The sequence below is a fragment of the Eutrigla gurnardus genome (genome assembly GCF_963514095.1).
Source record: "Eutrigla gurnardus genome assembly, chromosome: 18".
NCBI classification, from domain to species: Eukaryota; Metazoa; Chordata; class Actinopteri; order Perciformes; family Triglidae; genus Eutrigla; species Eutrigla gurnardus.
In genome coordinates, this window is record NC_139929.1 from 598,701 (window position 1) to 616,961 (window position 18,261).

The following is an 18,261-nucleotide window of genomic DNA, read 5'->3' on the forward strand; positions in this document are numbered from 1 at the left end:
CACAAGGGCTTCCAGATCCTGTCTGAGAGAGGTAGGGCCACTTCCTCTTCCTGGTGGTCTGATGGTCTGGTGGTCTGACAGTCTGATGGTCTGGTGGTCTGATGGTCTGATGGTCTGGTGGTCTGATGGTCTGATGGTCTGACAGTCTGATGGTCTGATGGTCTGACAGTCTGATGGTCTGATGGTGTGGTGGTCTGATGGTCTGGTGGTCTGATGGTCTGGTGGTCTGATCGTCTGGTGGTCTGATGGTCTGATGGTGTGGTGGTCTGGTGGTCTGATCGTCTGGTGGTCTGATGGTCTGATCGTCTGGTGGTCTGATGGTGTGGTGGTCTGGTGGTCTGATCGTCTGGTGGTCTGGTGGTCTGACAGTCTGGTGGTCTGATGGTGTGGTGGTCTGATGGTCTGATGGTCTGGTGGTCTGACAGTCTGGTGGTCTGATGGTGTGGTGGTCTGATGGTCTGATGGTCTGGTGGTCTGATCGTCTGGTGGTCTGATGGTCTGGTGGTCTGGTGGTCTGACAGTCTGGTGGTCTGATGGTCTGGTGGTCTGGTGGTCTGACAGTCTGGTGGTCTGATGGTGTGGTGGTCTGATGGTCTGATGGTCTGGTGGTCTGATCGTCTGGTGGTCTGATGGTGTGGTGGTCTGGTGGTCTGATCGTCTGGTGGTCTGATGGTCTGGTGGTCTGGTGGTCTGACAGTCTGGTGGTCTGATGGTGTGGTGGTCTGATGGTCTGATGGTGTGGTGGTCTGACGGTCTGATGGTCTGATGGTCTGATGGTCTGGTGGTCTGGTGGTCTGATGGTCTGATGGTCTGACAGTCTGATGGTCTGATGGTCTGACAGTCTGATGGTCTGATGGTCTGGTGGTCTGATGGTCTGGTGGTCTGGTGGTCTGATGGTCTGGTGGTCTGGTGGTCTGACAGTCTGGTGGTCTGATGGTGTGGTGGTCTGATGGTCTGATGGTCTGGTGGTCTGATCGTCTGGTGGTCTGATGGTCTGATGGTGTGGTGGTCTGGTGGTCTGATCGTCTGGTGGTCTGATGGTCTGGTGGTCTGACAGTCTGGTGGTCTGGTCTCTGTTTGTCAGACGGCAGTGAGGACTCGTCTCCGTTCCTGGAGATCGCCGACCAGCGAGGGAACCCCCTGAAGATCCCCCACACTGAGAAGAAGGTAGGACCTCCACATCCCTGGGTATACTGTTGAGGTACTCCTGGTGCATTGTGGGTATAATGTTGAGGTACTCCTGGTGCATTGTGGGTACTGCTGTGTTCAGGCTCTGATCCTGGCCATGGGCTTCCATGAGAAAGGCCGTGCCCTGATGAAGAAGAAGCAGTTGGACAACGCTCTGTGTCACCTGCTGCAGGCCGACCAGCAGTTCAGGTACGTCCTCCTCGCCGCCCTGTGACATCATCACGCTGTGACATCATCACGCTGTGACGTCATCACGGCGGCGGCTGACAGGCTTTGGTGTGTGCAGTAAGTGTGGCTCGGCGCTGCTGGGCTGCGTGGACAACTTCGGCGTGCTGCAGCTGGACGTGGTGTGGTGCTACCGCGGCCTGGAGGCGCTGGCGTGCCTGGAGGACGGGCGCTCGCGGCTGCAGCGTGCCGAGGACTGCTTCCTGCAGTGTTACGGCGAGCAGCAGCGGCGTCTGCTGATGATCAAGGTGAGACACGGGCATTACATACAACCAGAGTCTCATTCAGGGATAACTGTGTGTGTGTGTGTGTGTGTGTGTGTGTGTGTTGCCAGGGGAACACCGGCAGAGAGGAGGTGCTGTTCCTCCGGCTGTACCTCCTCCAGAGTCTCCTCTCCTACCTCGAAGGAAACGACACTCAGGCTCGACACCAGCTGACCAAAGTCAGTTTGTTTGTTCTTAAATCCAGGGTTGGTACGGTGCTGGAAAACCTTGAAAACCCTTGAATGTTAGTGTGGTGTTTTTAAGGTTTTCAAGGTCTTGGATGTAGAATAAAGGTCTATAAATGTGTGTTGTATGTGATGACATCTATGATAGAACAGAGAACAGAAGATCTCCATATCTGAGGGACTGAAAACAGCATTTTCTGACATTTCTTTATGAAAAATGACTTTTGATGATGAACAGATGATGAAAATAGTTGGTGATTATATTTCTGTGGATCTGTTAGTGGAATTAGTTTTCCTTTCATTTGTGGTCCTTCTGTAAAAAGCTGTCTCCAAACATCATGTTGGTTGTTTAGAGGACAATAACATCTCATTTAATGTGATGAACAAGTGACATAATAAGTAGACTGAATACTGACCATTGGATTGATACAAAGATGGAGTTTACCACAGCTGGAAGGGGCTGGAAAAGCATGGAAATGCACCTTGAAATGCTTGGAAAGTGCTTGAATGAGACTTTGGAGAAGCAGCTGGTTAGCGTAGCTTAGCATCAATCCTCCTGTGGGCAGGTGGAGTCTCTGTATGGACGTCTGTGTCTGGACTCGGGGAAGATGGCTCAGCTGATGGCGCTGGGCTTCAGCGAGCGTGAGGCCCGCCTTGGCCTCCGGGCCCGCCAGGGAGACCTGCAGGAGGCAGCAGTCCACATCAGCAACCAGAGACAGGTACCTGCAGGTCCGGGGGGGGGGGGCGGGGGCGGGGGGCTGGTTATGTATAGATGATGTATATTATATATGTGCATCAGGAGCGAGAGGAGCTGAAGCAGAGGGAGAGGCAGAAGAGGAGCCGGAGGTCAGAGGTCATCTCCACCCTCATGGAGCTGGGATACTCCAGGAAGGACGCCGCCAGGGCCCTGCAGCTCGCCGACGGAGACGTGGACAAGGCCTGCACGGTCAGTCCTGTCTGTCCCTGTCTGTCTGTCTGTCTGTTCCTGTCTGTCCCTGTATGTTCCTGTCTGTCTGTCTGTCTGTCTGTCCCTGTATGTCCCTGTCTGTCTGTCCCTGTCTGTCTGTCCCTGTCAGTCCCTATGTTCCTGTCTGTCTGTCCCTGTCTGTTAGTCCTTGTGTCCCTGTATGTTCCTGCCTGTCTGTCGGTCCCTGTCTGTCTGTCCCTGTCTGTCTGTCCCTGTGTCCCTGTCTGTCTGTCCCTGTATGTCCCTGTATGTTCCTGTCTGTCCCTGTGTCCCTGTCTGTCTGTCAGTCCCTGTCTGTCTGTCCCTGTATGTCCCTGTATGTTCCTGTCTGTCCCTATGTCCCTGTCTGTCTGTCCCTGTATGTTCCTGTCTGTCTGTCAGTCCCTGTCTGTCTGTCCCTGTATGTCCCTGTGTCCCTGTATGTTCCTGTCTGTCTGTCAGTCCCTGTCTGTCTGTCCCTGTATGTCCCTGTATGTTCCTGTCTGTCTGTCGGTCCCTGTCTGTCTGTCCCTGTGTCCCTGTCTGTCTGTCCCTGTATGTTCCTGTCTGTCCCTGTCTGTCTGTCCCTGTATGTCCCTGTATGTTCCTGTCTGTCCCTGTCTGTCAGTCCCTGTCTGTCTGAAACCTTCATGTAGGACTAACTGGACTCTGCTGGTTTCAGATCCTCCTGGACTCGAGTCAGGCTGCTCAGACCAACAACAACACAGAGGGGGCGCTGAGTCCAGACGAGGTGGAGCAGGTAACGCTGCACTTCCTGTTGTCTGTGGTCATGTGACCTGCTGCTGTGTGCTGACGGCGTCCCGTGTCCCTGCAGCTGTTGTACCTGGGCTTCCAGAGGGACGTCTCGGAGGCGGCGCTCCGACTGACGGGAGGAGACGTCCAATCAGCGACCCAGCTGCTGCTGGACCACCAGGGGGTGCTGTCCCCCGAGCTGCTGGCCGAGTCCCCGTCCCCCGAGGAGCCCAGCACCTCCTCCAGCTCCACGGGTGAGACGCGCACCCGTCGCCCTGCACGTCGTTGCCGTGGTGACGTGAGGATGTTGTTGTTGTAATACTCATGTTGTCCACTAGAGGCTTGAGTTTAGAGAGAAGGGAGATTAAAGAACGTCAGGCAGTCGAGCTCGTCGACCTCTAGTGGACAACATGAGTATTACAACATCATCATAAATAATTAAACACATTTACATTCATTCAGATGAATTAAAATGATTGTCGAGTAAATGAAATGAGAATAAGAGTATGAATGTGTTTTCAGAGGACAGCGAGTTGGTCAACGAGGTTTTGGAGGACATCTCCCGTCACGAGGAGGACTACCTGGACCTGGACCTGGAGGAGGAGCATGAGCTCATCACCGCCATGAAGACCTACCTGAGCCGGGGACACACACACACCGTGTGACCGCCCGCACACACACACACACACACACTCGTCATGAAAGCAATAACGCCGTTTATTCATCAGATTCACTTTTCATAAAAAAAAAAATGATTCAGCAGAAAATAATAATTAATCATTTTCGTTCAGGAGAAACATTAGAAACTATAATTAGTTTGATTTGAATCATCTGCTATTTATTTAGATTTTCCCTCCAAATGGATGAATATAATTTTATAAGTGAAGTCTTTATTATTGTTTTGTTTTGAGAAACCAGCAGCTTGATGTGATTTTTGTGTTTATTGTTGTTCTGACGGCAATAAAAGTTTGTCAAACGTTTCCTTTCAATTGATTTCATGTTGACGGAGCCCATAAAGCAAACGATGAAGGTTTGATGTGTCTGTGATGATGTCATCATCTGGTCATCGTCTCACCATCATCTCATCATCACGTCATCATCAAACAGCTACATGTAACACAACTTGTTTCTGGTTCATGTCGTGTGTTTCTGGTTGTGTTTCTGGTTCATGTTGTGTGTTTCTGGTTGTGTTTCTGGTTCATGTTGTGTGTTTCTGGTTCATGTTGTGTGTTTCTGGTTCATGTTGTGTTTTTCTGGTTCATGTTGTGTGTTTCTGGTTGTGTTTCTGGTTCATGTGTGTTTCTGGTTGTGTTTCTGGTTCATGTTGTGTGTTTCTGGTTCATGTGTGTTTCTGGTTGTGTTTCTGGTTCATGTGTGTTTCTGGTTGTGTTTCTGGTTCATGTGTGTTTCTGGTTGTGTTTCTGGTTCATGTTGTGTGTTTCTCGTGTTTCTGGTTCATGTGTGTTTCTGGTTCATGTCGTGTGTTTCTGGTTGTGTTTCTGGTTCATGTCGTGTGTTTCTGGTTGTGTTTCTGGTTGTGTTTCTGGTTGTGTTTCTGGTTGTGTTTCTGGTTCATGTCGTGTGTTTCTGGTTGTGTTTCTGGTTCATGTTGTGTTTTTCTGGTTCATGTTGTGTGTTTCTGGTTGTGTTTCTGGTTCATGTGTGTTTCTGGTTGTGTTTCTGGTTCATGTTGTGTGTTTCTCGTGTTTCTGGTTCATGTGTGTTTCTCGTGTTTGTGGTTCATGTTGTGTGTTTCTGGTTCATGTTGTGTGTTTCTGGTTGTGTTTCTGGTTCATGTTGTGTGTTTCTGGTTGTGTTTCTGGTTCATGTTGTGTGTTTCTGGTCGTGTGTTTCTGGTTCATGTTTTGTGTTTCTGGTTCATGTTGTGTGTTTCTGGTCGTGTGTTTCTGGTTCATGTTGTGTGTTTCTGGTTGTGTTTCTGGTTCATGTTGTGTGTTTCTGGTTCATCTGTGTTTCTGGTTGTGTTTCTGGTTCATGTCGTGTGTTTCTGGTTCATGTTGTGTGTTTCTGGTTCATGTCGTGTGTTTCTCATGTTTGTGGTTCATGTTGTGTTTCTGGTTCATGTTGTGTGTTTCTGGTTCATGTTGTGTGTTTCTGGTTGTGTTTCTGGTTCATGTGTGTTTCTGGTCATGTGTTTCTGGTTCATGTTGTGTGTTTCTGGTTCATGTCGTGTGTTTCTGGTTGTGTTTCTGGTTCATGTTGTGTGTTTCTGGTCATGTGTTTGTGGTTCATGTTGTGTGTTTCTGGTTCATGTCGTGTGTTTCTGGTTGTGTTTCTGGTTCATGTTGTGTGTTTCTGGTCATGTGTTTGTGGTTCATGTTGTGTGTTTCTGGTTGTGTTTGTGGTTCATGTTGTGTGTTTCTGGTTGTGTTTCTGGTTCATGTTGTGTGTTTCTGGTTGTGTTTCTGGTTCATGTTGTGTGTTTCTGGTCGTGTGTTTCTGGTTCATGTCATGTGTTTCTGGTTGTGTTTCTGGTTCATGTTGTGTGTTTCTGGTTGTGTGTTTGTGGTTCATGTTGTGTGTTTCTGGTTCATCTGTGTTTCTGGTTCATGTCGTGTGTTTCTGGTTCATGTTGTGTGTTTCTGGTTCATGTTGTGTGTTTCTGGTTGTGTTTCTGGTTCATGTGTGTTTCTGGGTGTGTTTCTGGTTCATGTTGTGTGTTTCTGGTCATGTGTTTCTGGTTCATGTTGTGTGTTTCTGGTTCATCTGTGTTTCTGGTTCATGTCGTGTGTTTCTGGTTCATGTTGTGTGTTTCTGGTTCATGTTGTGTGTTTCTGGTCATGTGTTTGTGGTTCATGTTGTGTGTTTCTGGTTCATCTGTGTTTCTGGTTCATGTCGTGTGTTTCTGGTTCATGTTGTGTGTTTCTGGTTCATGTTGTGTGTTTCTGGTTGTGTTTCTGGTTCATGTGTGTTTCTGGTTGTGTTTCTGGTTCATGTCGTGTGTTTCTGGTTGTGTTTCTGGTTCATGTGTGTTTCTGGTTGTGTTTCTGGTTCATGTCATGTGTTTCTGGTTGTGTTTCTGGTTCATGTTGTGTGTTTCTGGTTGTGTGTTTGTGGTTCATGTTGTGTGTTTCTGGTTCATCTGTGTTTCTGGTTCATGTCGTGTGTTTCTGGTTCATGTTGTGTGTTTCTGGTTCATGTTGTGTGTTTCTGGTTGTGTTTCTGGTTCATGTGTGTTTCTGGGTGTGTTTCTGGTTCATGTTGTGTGTTTCTGGTCATGTGTTTCTGGTTCATGTTGTGTGTTTCTGGTTCATCTGTGTTTCTGGTTCATGTCGTGTGTTTCTGGTTCATGTTGTGTGTTTCTGGTTCATGTTGTGTGTTTCTGGTCATGTGTTTGTGGTTCATGTTGTGTGTTTCTGGTTCATCTGTGTTTCTGGTTCATGTCGTGTGTTTCTGGTTCATGTTGTGTGTTTCTGGTTCATGTTGTGTGTTTCTGGTTGTGTTTCTGGTTCATGTGTGTTTCTGGTTGTGTTTCTGGTTCATGTCGTGTGTTTCTGGTTGTGTTTCTGGTTCATGTGTGTTTCTGGGTGTGTTTCTGGTTCATGTTGTGTGTTTCTGGTCATGTGTTTCTGGTTCATGTTGTGTGTTTCTGGTCATGTGTTTGTGGTTCATGTTGTGTGTTTCTGGTTCATCTGTGTTTCTGGTTGTGTTTCTGGTTCATGTGTGTTTCTGGTTGTGTTTCTGGTTCATGTCGTGTGTTTCTCATGTTTGTGGTTCATGTTGTGTGTTTCTGGTTCATGTTGTGTGTTTCTGGTCGTGTGTTTCTGGTTCATGTCATGTGTTTCTGGTTCATGTTGTGTGTTTCTGGTCGTGTGTTTCTGGTTCATGTCGTGTGTTTCTGGTTCATGTCGTGTGTTTCTGGTTGTGTTTCTGGTTCATGTCGTGTGTTTCTGGTTGTGTTTCTGGTTCATGTTGTGTGTTTCTGGTTCATGTTGTGTGTTTCTGGTTGTGTTTCTGGTTCATGTCGTGTGTTTCTGGTTGTGTTTCTGGTTCATGTCGTGTGTTTCTGGTTGTGTTTCTGGTTCATGTTGTGTGTTTCTGGTTCATGTCGTGTGTTTCTGGTTGTGTTTCTGGTTCATGTTGTGTGTTTCTGGTTGTGTTTCTGGTTCATGTCATGTGTTTCTGGTTGTGTTTCTGGTTCATGTCGTGTGTTTCTGGTTCATGTCGTGTGTTTCTGGTTGTGTTTCTGGTTCATGTCGTGTGTTTCTGGTTCATGTTGTGTGTTTCTGGTTCATGTCGTGTGTTTCTGGTTGTGTTTCTGGTTCATGTCGTGTGTTTCTGGTTGTGTTTCTGGTTCATGTCGTGTGTTTCTGGTTCATGTCGTGTGTTTCTGGTTGTGTTTCTGGTTCATGTCGTGTGTTTCTGGTTCATGTTGTGTGTTTCTGGTTCATGTCGTGTGTTTCTGGTTGTGTTTCTGGTTCATGTCGTGTGTTTCTGGTTGTGTTTCTGGTTCATGTTGTTTGTTTCTGGTTGTGTGTTTCTGGTTCATGTTGTGTGTTTCTGGTTGTGTGTTTCTGGTTCATGTTGTGTGTTTCTGGTTGTGTTTCTGGTTCATGTCGTGTGTTTCTGGTTCATGTTGTGTGTTTCTGGTTGTGTGTTTCTGGTTCATGTTGTGTGTTTCTGGTTGTGTTTCTGGTTCATGTTGTGTGTTTCTGGTTGTGTTTCTGGTTCATGTCGTGTGTTTCTGGTTGTGTTTCTGGTTCATGTTGTGTGTTTCTGGTTGTGTTTCTGGTTCATGTCGTGTGTTTCTGGTTGTGTTTCTGGTTCATGTCGTGTGTTTCTGGTTGTGTTTCTGGTTCATGTCGTGTGTTTCTGGTTGTGTTTCTGGTTCATGTCGTGTGTTTCTGGTTGTGTTTCTGGTTCATGTCGTGTGTTTCTGGTTCATGTTGTGTGTTTCTGGTTGTGTGTTTCTGGTTCATGTTGTGTGTTTCTGGTTGTGTTTCTGGTTCATGTTGTGTGTTTCTGGTTCATGTCGTGTGTTTCTGGTTCATGTTGTGTGTTTCTGGTTGTGTGTTTCTGGTTCATGTTGTGTGTTTCTGGTTGTGTGTTTCTGGTTCATGTTGTGTGTTTCTGGTTGTGTTTCTGGTTCATGTTGTGTACTTATTCGGCTTCTTGTCGCCACACCAAGCAACACACACACACACACGGTGTTTGATAGAAAAGCGTCTTCTTATCGTGGGTTTATTGAGTGTACATGAGGACAGCGTGGGGGCGGGGCTTAGAAGTAGTTGACGACCCTGCGGATGGACTGGATGTTGGGGTTCTGGGCCTGCCACTCGTTGTGGCTGCAGTAGTCGCCGCGCTCCACAATGTACATGCGGCCGCGGAAGTTGGGCTCCTCGTACATCACCCAGCTGCAGGGAGAGGAAACGTTAGACACCAGCTGACAACAGGCAAGCAAGCAATGACATCACCGAGGCCGCACTCACGCTCCGTCGCCGTAGACCTTCACGGAGTTGATGCAGCTCTTGGACAGACCGCGGCTCTGCAGGAAGGGGCAGTCGTCGCAGACCTCCACGCACTGACCCGAGAAGTTACAGGCCTCGAACAGCTCCACGCGGTAGTGCTCTCCGTGCTGGGGAGGTCACAGGTCAGGGAGGTCACAGGTCAGTCCTACTCCAGCTAGTTAGCAGCAGCTAACGATGCTGATACCTCTGATGATGACTAGATACAAGACATGGAGCTGCCAACTGTATGGACACAGTGGAGTTGAATCTTTTCTGGTCTACGATAACATCGCTGGAAAGTAGAAATACCAGCTTTATATTTTACACTGACATACTCTATGTTTGTCAAAGTATAGCCAGGTCTCATTTAGCCTGAAAAATGTTTAGTTACTCTTCGTTAATCCTTTTTATTTATTTTTTACGTATATATTTATTTTCCAGGTCCAACGTCAGAGTATGCTCTCTTGTGTTAAAAAAAGTTCGTTTTGGGATGAGTTGTGGCTCTTAGTGCTTCCATGCAGCCACCAGGTGGCGACAGAGAGCAGGTTCTAGTGGAACCTGTGTGTTCTCCTGTATCTTCCATTGTGTCCATCACTGTTTGGATGTTTTGGGATTAACGTTTGTAACATGGAGAGTTTATCTTCATGAATTGTGTCATAAATGTTGTATTTCAGTGTATTTTCATCACATTCATAGTTAAAACGATGTCGTGGAGGTGCCAATAGAAATCTTCATGCTTCTCCATTTTCTCTTGGATGGTGACGTAGTTTAGTTCACATACAATGAGCTTCTTACCTTGCAGGTGGGACCAGATAACGTCCTGGTTGAGGACGATATCTGGTCCTGGTTTCAGGGTTTCAGGTCTGAAATGTTACGTTTACAGGTAAACTCTTGTGTCCGTGGTCAGATTTTAGCACGAGAGGAGCGTTGCCAAACCATGAGGGTTCATCCTCTGAGGAATGTGACTGTGTTGAATGGAATGTTTACCATGCGGATGGGCTTGCAGGACCCCATGTGGTCGTTGTGGGAGTTCCACCTCTGGAACTCGGGGTACTCGCCGTGCTCCAGGATGTACTGCTGGCCCTTGAAGTCCGGGTGGTCGTAGCAGATCCAGGCTCCGCTCTCCACGCGGATCGAGTTCACCCTGAAAACACACGAGGGCCGCTGTCAACGAGCCTGGCCATCCAGGAACGTGGTCGCCATGGTAACCGGACGCTGGTCTCACCTGTTCATGAAGCCGCGGTCCTGGAAGTTATCACAGTCTCCTCGGACCTCCAGCTTCCTGCCGGTGAAACATTTTCCCTCGTAGAAGGTGATCTGGAGGGAAAACAGACGGATGATATGACATGTGGGAGGAGCCTCTTCCCAGTGGGAGGAGCCTCTCCCCGTAGACCGCTATCAGGTGGTTTTGGAGAGACCCAGGTTGACAGGGTCTTGTGGATCCGACCCTGAGCTTCCCAGCAGCCCTCGCTGTGACCACGCTGCTTCCTTAGTGCTCGCTTCACCCAGAGTGGGCGGAGCCTGAACCCACCTGACCTGTAAACCCAGAGGCCGTCTATCCGTCTAGACTCTTAATTTAGCTTCAAACTAATTTGAAACATTTCACAAAATGTCCTTTTTTTTCAAATTGCAATAAAGATATTTTTTGTTGCAACATCGTGCCGACGCGCCAACTATGACATCACGGCAGTCACGTGACCACGTGTTCAGGTTGAAGATGATTTCAGAGACGAGGACGTCGATCACTCGATAAAAAGTACGAAATCATTCTGACTGAACGATTGAATTAATAAGCCAAGAGAAAGAAGAGTTTTTACATTTGGAGTAAAACTAAATGTGGAATCTGAGAACAAAATTAGTAATAATAAAATGAATAAATGTAACCTGTAGAAACAACTGAATCTCTTCTATTTTAACGTGTAGTTTGTATTTGTATTTGCTTCTCGGCAACATACGAGCCATCGTCATGACGACCTGCCAGCAGCTAAAAAATTCACACTTCTCAACGCGTCCTCCGCCGGTTTTTCCCGCCATATTACTCACCTTTCCGGAGTATTGCGACATTGTTGCACACGGGATGATGTCCGACGGGCCCACAAGCACACACACAGTGTAACAGAGAAAAAGTTGGACACCCCAATATATACGGCAGGGGGACCGGGACCCGGGCCCAGGACAAAGGACCAGGTTTAAAGGTTTCTGCTGCCTCGACGCTTTCCCTTCATCCTGCTGATGCTGCTGTGTGTGTGTGTGTGTGTGTGTGTGTGTGTGTGTGTGTGTGTGTGTGTGTGTGTGTGTGTGTGTGTGTGTGTGTGTGTGTGTGTGTGTGTGTGTGTGTGGACTCAATAGAATGTGCTGGCCGGAGCTTTGCAGGCTCGACGATATTGCACATCCAACGTTTCTATAGAGACGAGAGAAGAGCTCGGTGTTTCTGTATCATATTTCATACGGAGGAGAGGCATCGGACATGAAGATAGTAGACCACATTAGTCCAGAGACTAGACCAGACCATGTGGAGGAACCAGAGACTGTCTGTGGTCCCCCAGAGGTCTAGATAGTAGACCACATTAGTCCAGAGACCAGACCAGACCATGTGGAGGAACCAGAGACTGTCTGTGGTCCCCCAGAGGTCTAGATAGTAGACCACATTAGTCCAGAGACCAGACCAGACCATGTGGAGGAACCAGAGACTGTCTGTGGTCCCCCAGAGGTCTAGATAGTAGACCACATTAGTCCAGAGACTAGACCAGACCATGTGGAGGAACCAGAGACTGTCTGTGGTCCCCCAGAGGTCTAGATAGTAGACCACATTAGTCCAGAGACTAGACCAGACCATGTGGAGGAACCAGAGACTGTCTGTGGTCCCCCAGAGGTCTAGATAGTAGACCACATTAGTCCAGAGACTAGACCAGACCATGTGGAGGAACCAGAGACTGTCTGTGGTCCCCCAGAGGTCTAGATAGTAGACCACATTAGTCCAGAGACTAGACCAGACCATGTGGAGGAACCAGAGACTGTCTGTGGTCCCCCAGAGGTCTAGATAGTAGACCACATTAGTCCAGAGACTAGACCAGACCATGTGGAGGAACCAGAGACTGTCTGTGGTCCCCCAGAGGTCTAGATAGTAGCTCTCATTAGTCCAGAGACCAGACCAGACTATGTGGAGGAACCAGAGACTGTCTGTGGTCCCCCAGAGGTCTAGATAGTAGACCACATTAGTCCAGAGACCAGACCAGACTATGTGGAGGAACCAGAGACTGTCTGTGGTCCCCCAGAGGTCTAGATAGTAGACCACATTAGTCCAGAGACCAGACCAGACTATGTGGAGGAACCAGAGACTGTCTGTGGTCCCCCAGAGGTCTAGATAGTAGCTCACATTAGTCCAGAGACCAGACCAGACTATGTGGAGAAACCAGAGACCCCCAAACAACAAATCCAGGGGCACTCCAGACACCCTACCCCCAGCCCCAGCAACACTGTTCCAGGTCTCCCTGGGGGACCCCGAGGCGTTCCCAGGCCAGGTTAATAGAGAAATTAATAAATAGATATCACTGTTAAATTATTTGTGGGAGTAAATGCTAATTAATCATTATTTCTTTCAATATGCTACAGAACAGAAATCTGAAGATTGGATACAGGCAGGTTAAATGTGTGTTTCGTTCTCTTGACATGTTAGATGTAATGGTTTTTACAAAGATAGTGTCCTCTCTCTCATATATTGTAAAATAAATCCTAATTGGGTAATTGGATGTTGTTTTTTATGTCCCACTAATCTTATTTGATGTCATTTATTATTGTGTAATGTTGTTCATTGTCAGTGTTTCATGAGATTTGCCTTTCAAAAAACAATTCTAAAAATTATAATTAACGAAACTATCGGTAATATTCTCAGAAACAGTATCGGTATCCATCAAACTTCGGGACTAACGGTATTATTCATGGCGGCACAGATGAGCGTGCGTTCTGATTGGTACGGGGCTTCACGGCTTCACTTCAACCACCAGTAGCGGTGTCAACACTTAGCTGCCGGTTAGCTCGCTTTGCGGCTAAGACAGTTAACTCTTCCTTACCTCGCCGCACTTTGGACCTCCACCCCGGGTTTAAATGGCCGGCGTTGCCCTGAGGATGTCCGGTGCCTGGCGCTACGCCAGTCTAAGACGGTAAGGCCCGCCCTGACAGGTAATTATGTGATAGTTTGGAGCGGGGACCGGCGGAATGAAGCTAACTTTAATTTATGTGGGTCAAACTCAGGAGACGGCGACAGTTCGACAGCTAGTTAGCTCGCGTGGCTAAGCTAAGCCCTGCTAGCTGTCGGTAGCCCTGCTAGCTGTATGTAGCCCTGCTAGCTGTATGTAGCCCTGCTAGCTGTATGTAGCCCTGCTAGCTGTATGTAGCCCTGCTAGCTGTAGTAAGCTGTCACCTTTGCTCCAGATTCAGCAGCTCCTGACCTTTAGACTCAGTTATCGTCAGTGTTTCCCTGTAGAAATAATCTCTTCAACCAGGAGTCTCCTCACCTGACCTGTTAGTAGTTTCAAATAAAACTAAAACTAGTATAAGTTCATGAATTACTACAGAGCGGAGCAGGTGGGAATATTCAAGAAACTACAAGCAGAATCTGATTATTAGATTGATGTGGCAAATTTATGAGAAAAAAACTCAAGATGAAGCTGTTTTTTAATAACATAATTTCACTGAATTTTTTCTTCTTGGTCAGATTCTCCACCGGACCCAGTCTGAGGTTCCACACCGCAGCCTCTCCTATGATGGGTGAGTACCGGTGTGTGTGTGTTGGAATAATGAATGGAATAAAATAAATGATTATAGAGACCATCCATCCGTCCATCGTCTACCGCTTATCCTGTATTCAGGGTCACGGGGGGGGTGGAGCCGATCCCAGCTGTCATTGGGCGAAGGCAGGGTTCACCTGGACAGGTCACCAGTCTATCACAGGGCTATTATAGAGACCAGAGAGGTTTAAAGATATCAACACTTCCTGGAGTCTTTTATTGGAACCAATAAAACAACACATGAGACCAACGGGTCACGTTGGAGAGTTGTGATTAGCAGGGTTGGTACGGGTGCTGGAAATCCTTGAACTTTAGTGTTTTCAAGGTCTGAAAAGTGCTTGGATGTAGAATAAAGGTCTTGAAATGTGTGTTGTATGTGATGACATCTATGATAGAACAGAGAAGATCTCCATATCTGAGGGACTGAAAACAGCATTTTCTGACATTTCTTTATGAAAAATGCCTTTTGATGATGAACAGATGATGAAAATAGTTGGTGATTATATTTCTGTGGATCTGTTAGTGGAATTAGTTTTCCTTTCATTTGTGGTCCTTCTGTAAAAAGCTGTCTCCAAACATCATGTTGGTTGTTTAGAGGACAATAACATCTCATTTAATGTGATGAACAAGTGACAGAATAAGTAGACTGAATACTGACCATTGGATTGGTACAAAGATGGAGTTTACCACAGCTGGAAGGGGCTGGAAAAGCATGGAAATGCACCTTGAAATGCTTGGAAAGTGCTTGAATGTGACTGGCGAAGGTGGAGGAACCCTGGATTTGCAATAATGATGGTTTGTGTGTGTGTGTGTGTGTGTGTGTGTGTGTGTGTGTGTGTGTGTGTGTGTGTGTGTGTGTGTGTGTGTGTGTGTGTGTGTGTAGGTGCAACAGTGGAGCAGTTTGAGCTCGCCAAAAACATGCTGTCGGCGCTGAAGAACGACCCGGGCAACGAGGTCAAGCTGAAGATCTACGCTCTCTTTAAACAGGTGGGAGGTCATTGAGGGAGGAAACGTCACATAACGACATGCAGATGATGTCATCACGCACCATCTAACTTTCATTAGCTCACCAGCTGTGATCCAGCTGCAGGTGATGATGTCACACCATGATGTGAGTCCCAACTGGATTCAGAGGTTGATGAAAAACAACAGGTGGATGTTCATCTGTCAGGTTTATGTGTGTAAATGGTCCTCATTTATGTGTGTGTGTGGTCTAAACCCGGGATGGACCGGTACCGGGGTCGGGGATCTGGTCTGGTACTCGTGTACTTGTACTTCATCTCAGCATGTTCATAGTAGCTCCCTCTCCAGTGTTTATGTATGTGATCCTCCTGCAGGCCAGTCAGGGTCCCTGCAACACCCCCAAACCAGGCATGCTGGACTTCGTCAACAAGGTGAAGTGGGACGCCTGGAGGTCTCTGGGCAACGTGTCACAGGTACAACGCAGCGACGCACGCACGCGAGATACAGCAGCTACGTTTAATATCGTGATGTGGGGAGAAATACAAAATGTTCCTTTAAACTCCGACTCCCTCAGGATGAAGCCAGGCAGCAGTACTGCGATCTGATTGGCTCCCTGGTGGTGGCAGAAGGTGGAAGCTCCGCCCAGGTGGCCGCACAGCCTGCTGGGAGCGCGACGACTTACGAGACACTATTGGTCACCACGAAGGATGACATCACCACCATCCAGCTGAACCGGCCGGCCAAGAAAAACGCCATCACCACCGAGGTGTGTGTGTGTGTGTGTGTGTGTGTGTGTGTGTGTGTGTGTGTGTGTGTGTGTGTGTGTGTGTGTGTGTGTGTGTGTGTGTGTGTGTGTGTGTGTGTGTGTGTGTGTGTGTGTGTGTGTGTGTGTGTGTGTGTGTGTGTGTGTGTGTGAGTGCGTGAGTGCGTGAGTGCGTGCGTGCGTGCGTGCGTGCGTGCGTGCGTGCGGATTTAGTTGTATTTGTATTTTTGAATGTGTGTAAACTATTAAATGTCTCTTTAGATGTACAACGACATTATTGCAGCTCTGGAGCAGGCGGCTAAAGACGACTCAGTCCTCACTGTTTTCACTGGTACACACACACACACACACACACACACACACACAATAATTAATACTGGATATGTTTAAACTTGACATTGATGATATTCTTTCTTTTTCATTTTATTAATACATAAATATATATATATATTATTTGAAAACTGTATAGCATTACTAATAATTAATAATCATTAATTATTTCATTGGCTTAAATAATAATAATAATTTGATGAATAATAATAATAATTATTATTGTGATTCCATGCAGGAGCCGGTGATTTCTACTGCAGTGGAAACGACCTGTCTAACTTCACCAAGATTCCCGAGGGAGGGGTGGAGGAGATGGCCAGACGGGGGGGAGACCTGCTCAGGTGATCAATGATCCATTCATCCATGGTTCTACCATAAACCTTTAAAACCGTTAAACACGGCGTCACCGATGAACCTTTATCTTTATGTTTGACAATAAACTCCTACATTGATTATAAGACGATCTTTTAAGGAAGCAACGCTGAAATCGGGCAGTTAAACATGCTGAGTTTAATCCTGTGTTGTTGTTTTTAAATGATTTATTTCTCCACAGGAAGTACGTGAAGGCGTACATCGACTTCCCGAAGCCGCTGGTTGCCGTGGTGAACGGACCGGCTGTCGGGATCTCAGTCACGGTGCTGGGACTGTTTGACCTGGTCTACGCTACAGACAGGGTACACACACACACACACACACAGACACACACACACAGACACACACACACAGACACACACTCACTCACACACAGACACACACACACACACACACTCACTCACACAGACACACAGACAGACACACACACACACACTCACTCACTCACACAGACACACAGACAGACACACACACAAACACAAACACACGTTTGTTCCTGGATCAGTTTCACACCTTTGAATGAACTTCCTGTCAAAGTGGTGACTCAGCGCTTTCTCTCCATCAGGCCTCCTTCCACACTCCCTTCACCCAGCTGGGTCAGAGCGCCGAAGGCTGCTCCTCCTACACCTTCCCCAGGATAATGGGCTCCGCAAAGGTACGCACGCATGGACCTGGTAATGACCTGGTAATGACCTGGTAATAACTGTGTAATAACCCCCCCCCCCCAGGCCAGCGAGATGCTGCTGTTCAATAAGAAGCTGACGGCGGTTCAGGCCTGTGACGTCGGTCTCGTCACGGAGGTTTTCCCCGACAGCAGCTTCCAGTCGGAGGTCTGGACCAGACTGAAGGACTACGCCAAGCTGCCCCCCAACGTAAGAGACACACACACACACACAGGACAAGATGTAAATAAATTAATGGGTTTTTATTTATAAATAAGACCAAATGTCATTAACTCTGAGACTCTACCTGTCTGTCTCTCTCCCTGTCTCCCTCTACCCCCCTCAGTCCCTGTCTCTGTCCAAACAGCTGGTCCGGTCCGTAGAGAAGCAGCGTCTCCACGCCGTCAACGACGCCGAGGTGGAGCGCCTGACGGAGCGCTGGACGTCAGACGAGTGTTTCAACGCCGTCATGAGCTTCTTCCAGGCCAAGGCCAAACTGTGAGACAGGCACCCGTCTGTCTCTCACCTGAACCGTCCCCCCATACAGAACCACTCTAACCAGTAGCAGCAGGTCAGTCCTCTTCAGCGGTTTAATCTGGACCAGAAGCTCTGATGTCAGAGGACTCCTTAGGACACTTTCCATCTCCAGCTGGACCAGACCGCGATCTGGTCCATCGTAGACCAGATTAACATTGAGACGTGGATCTGATCCATCATGGACCAGATTAACATTGAGACCAGGATCTGGTCTGACCCACGTCCGTAGTTGAAGTGCCTTCCACTCTTCCACAACATAGAACACATGTGGTTTCACAGCTGGTCCAGCAGGTGGCAGCAATCGCCTGTATATCGGCGACACCTCGGCAGTCGGGTCTTATTTTAGTTGTAAAAGTCGGGAATGATAATAATAAAAACACAATCATGACAAAAGTACTTGTAGTACTTCAGTAACATATTTAAACGTATTTTTGTACTTTGTCTCAGTGTGATTATTGTAATTTTACTGCACTACTTTAGTAAGTATTAATTAATATGAACATATAATCACCTAATAAACAATATTATTACTGGTTGATAACAATAACTATACTATGTATATCATGTTTAATATATTATTATTGATCTGTTTTACTAAATCGTCCTATTACTTCTAATACACGTCATGTTTCTGTTTTCTTTCCTTCTGGATCAATAAATTCTGTCTCATTCTGATCAAGGGCATTCTCAAGGTTGCAGCCTTGAGAGAGATAGAGATGGAGATATATAGATATAGATATAGATATATATAGATTATATATGACTGTAGTAGTACTACAATCTTTTGAGTATTTCTCGTTCTACTTGCAACACAAGGAG

General features: G+C 47.2%; 3 protein-coding genes across 3 annotated transcripts in view; 2 read left to right on the forward strand and 1 right to left on the reverse strand.

Annotated features, from left to right (window-relative positions):
- nub1 (negative regulator of ubiquitin-like proteins 1) overlaps positions 1–4,540 on the forward strand; it is a 12,765-nt gene extending 8,225 nt beyond the window's left edge. The window contains exons 6-15 of the mRNA XM_084034175.1: positions 1–31; positions 1,085–1,167; positions 1,271–1,377; positions 1,475–1,661; positions 1,748–1,855; positions 2,428–2,580; positions 2,661–2,807; positions 3,490–3,567; positions 3,643–3,814; positions 4,083–4,540. The exon at positions 1–31 is cut by the window's left edge and continues 137 nt beyond it. Coding sequence (XP_083890301.1) covers positions 1–31; positions 1,085–1,167; positions 1,271–1,377; positions 1,475–1,661; positions 1,748–1,855; positions 2,428–2,580; positions 2,661–2,807; positions 3,490–3,567; positions 3,643–3,814; positions 4,083–4,225 — 1,209 coding nt within the window. The 3' untranslated portion in view covers positions 4,226–4,540. The remainder of the gene's footprint in view (positions 32–1,084; positions 1,168–1,270; positions 1,378–1,474; positions 1,662–1,747; positions 1,856–2,427; positions 2,581–2,660; positions 2,808–3,489; positions 3,568–3,642; positions 3,815–4,082) is intronic.
- Positions 4,541–8,713: 4,173 nt separating this feature from the next.
- crygn2 (crystallin, gamma N2) lies at positions 8,714–11,172 on the reverse strand. Its single transcript, XM_084034185.1, has 5 exons — positions 11,072–11,172; positions 10,254–10,345; positions 10,016–10,172; positions 9,011–9,156; positions 8,714–8,935 (listed from the first exon to the last, which is right to left on the reverse strand). Exons 1-5 carry the CDS (start codon positions 11,090–11,092, stop codon positions 8,800–8,802), a joined length of 552 nt encoding a protein of 183 aa, XP_083890311.1. The 5' UTR covers positions 11,093–11,172; the 3' UTR covers positions 8,714–8,799.
- A 1,865-nt stretch (positions 11,173–13,037) lies between these two features.
- Positions 13,038–18,030, forward strand: eci2 (enoyl-CoA delta isomerase 2). Its single transcript, XM_084034180.1, has 11 exons — positions 13,038–13,188; positions 13,743–13,795; positions 14,699–14,802; positions 15,153–15,251; positions 15,353–15,544; positions 15,803–15,872; positions 16,110–16,212; positions 16,425–16,545; positions 16,809–16,898; positions 16,972–17,115; positions 17,252–18,030. The coding sequence occupies exons 1-11, from the start codon at positions 13,133–13,135 to the stop codon at positions 17,405–17,407; spliced, it is 1,188 nt and encodes a 395-aa protein (XP_083890306.1). The 5' UTR covers positions 13,038–13,132; the 3' UTR covers positions 17,408–18,030.
- The last annotated feature ends 231 nt before the right edge of the window (positions 18,031–18,261 follow it).

Bases quoted from the DNA above. Each gene is read 5' to 3' on its own strand.
- crygn2 (XM_084034185.1), bottom strand. From the start codon at position 11,092: ATGTCGCAATACTCCGGAAAG. The intron at 10,173-10,253 runs GTGAGACCAGCG...GTGTGTTTTCAG, and splicing joins GACCGCGGCTTCATGAACAG to GGTGAACTCGATCCGCGTGG. The intron at 8,936-9,010 runs GTGAGTGCGGCC...CTCTCCCTGCAG, and splicing joins AAGGTCTACGGCGACGGAGC to CTGGGTGATGTACGAGGAGC.
- eci2 (XM_084034180.1), top strand. From the start codon at position 13,133: ATGGCCGGCGTTGCCCTGAGGATGTCCGGTGCCTGGCGCTACGCCAGT. The intron at 15,545-15,802 runs GTGTGTGTGTGT...ATGTCTCTTTAG, and splicing joins AAAACGCCATCACCACCGAG to ATGTACAACGACATTATTGC. The intron at 17,116-17,251 runs GTAAGAGACACA...TACCCCCCTCAG, and splicing joins ACGCCAAGCTGCCCCCCAAC to TCCCTGTCTCTGTCCAAACA.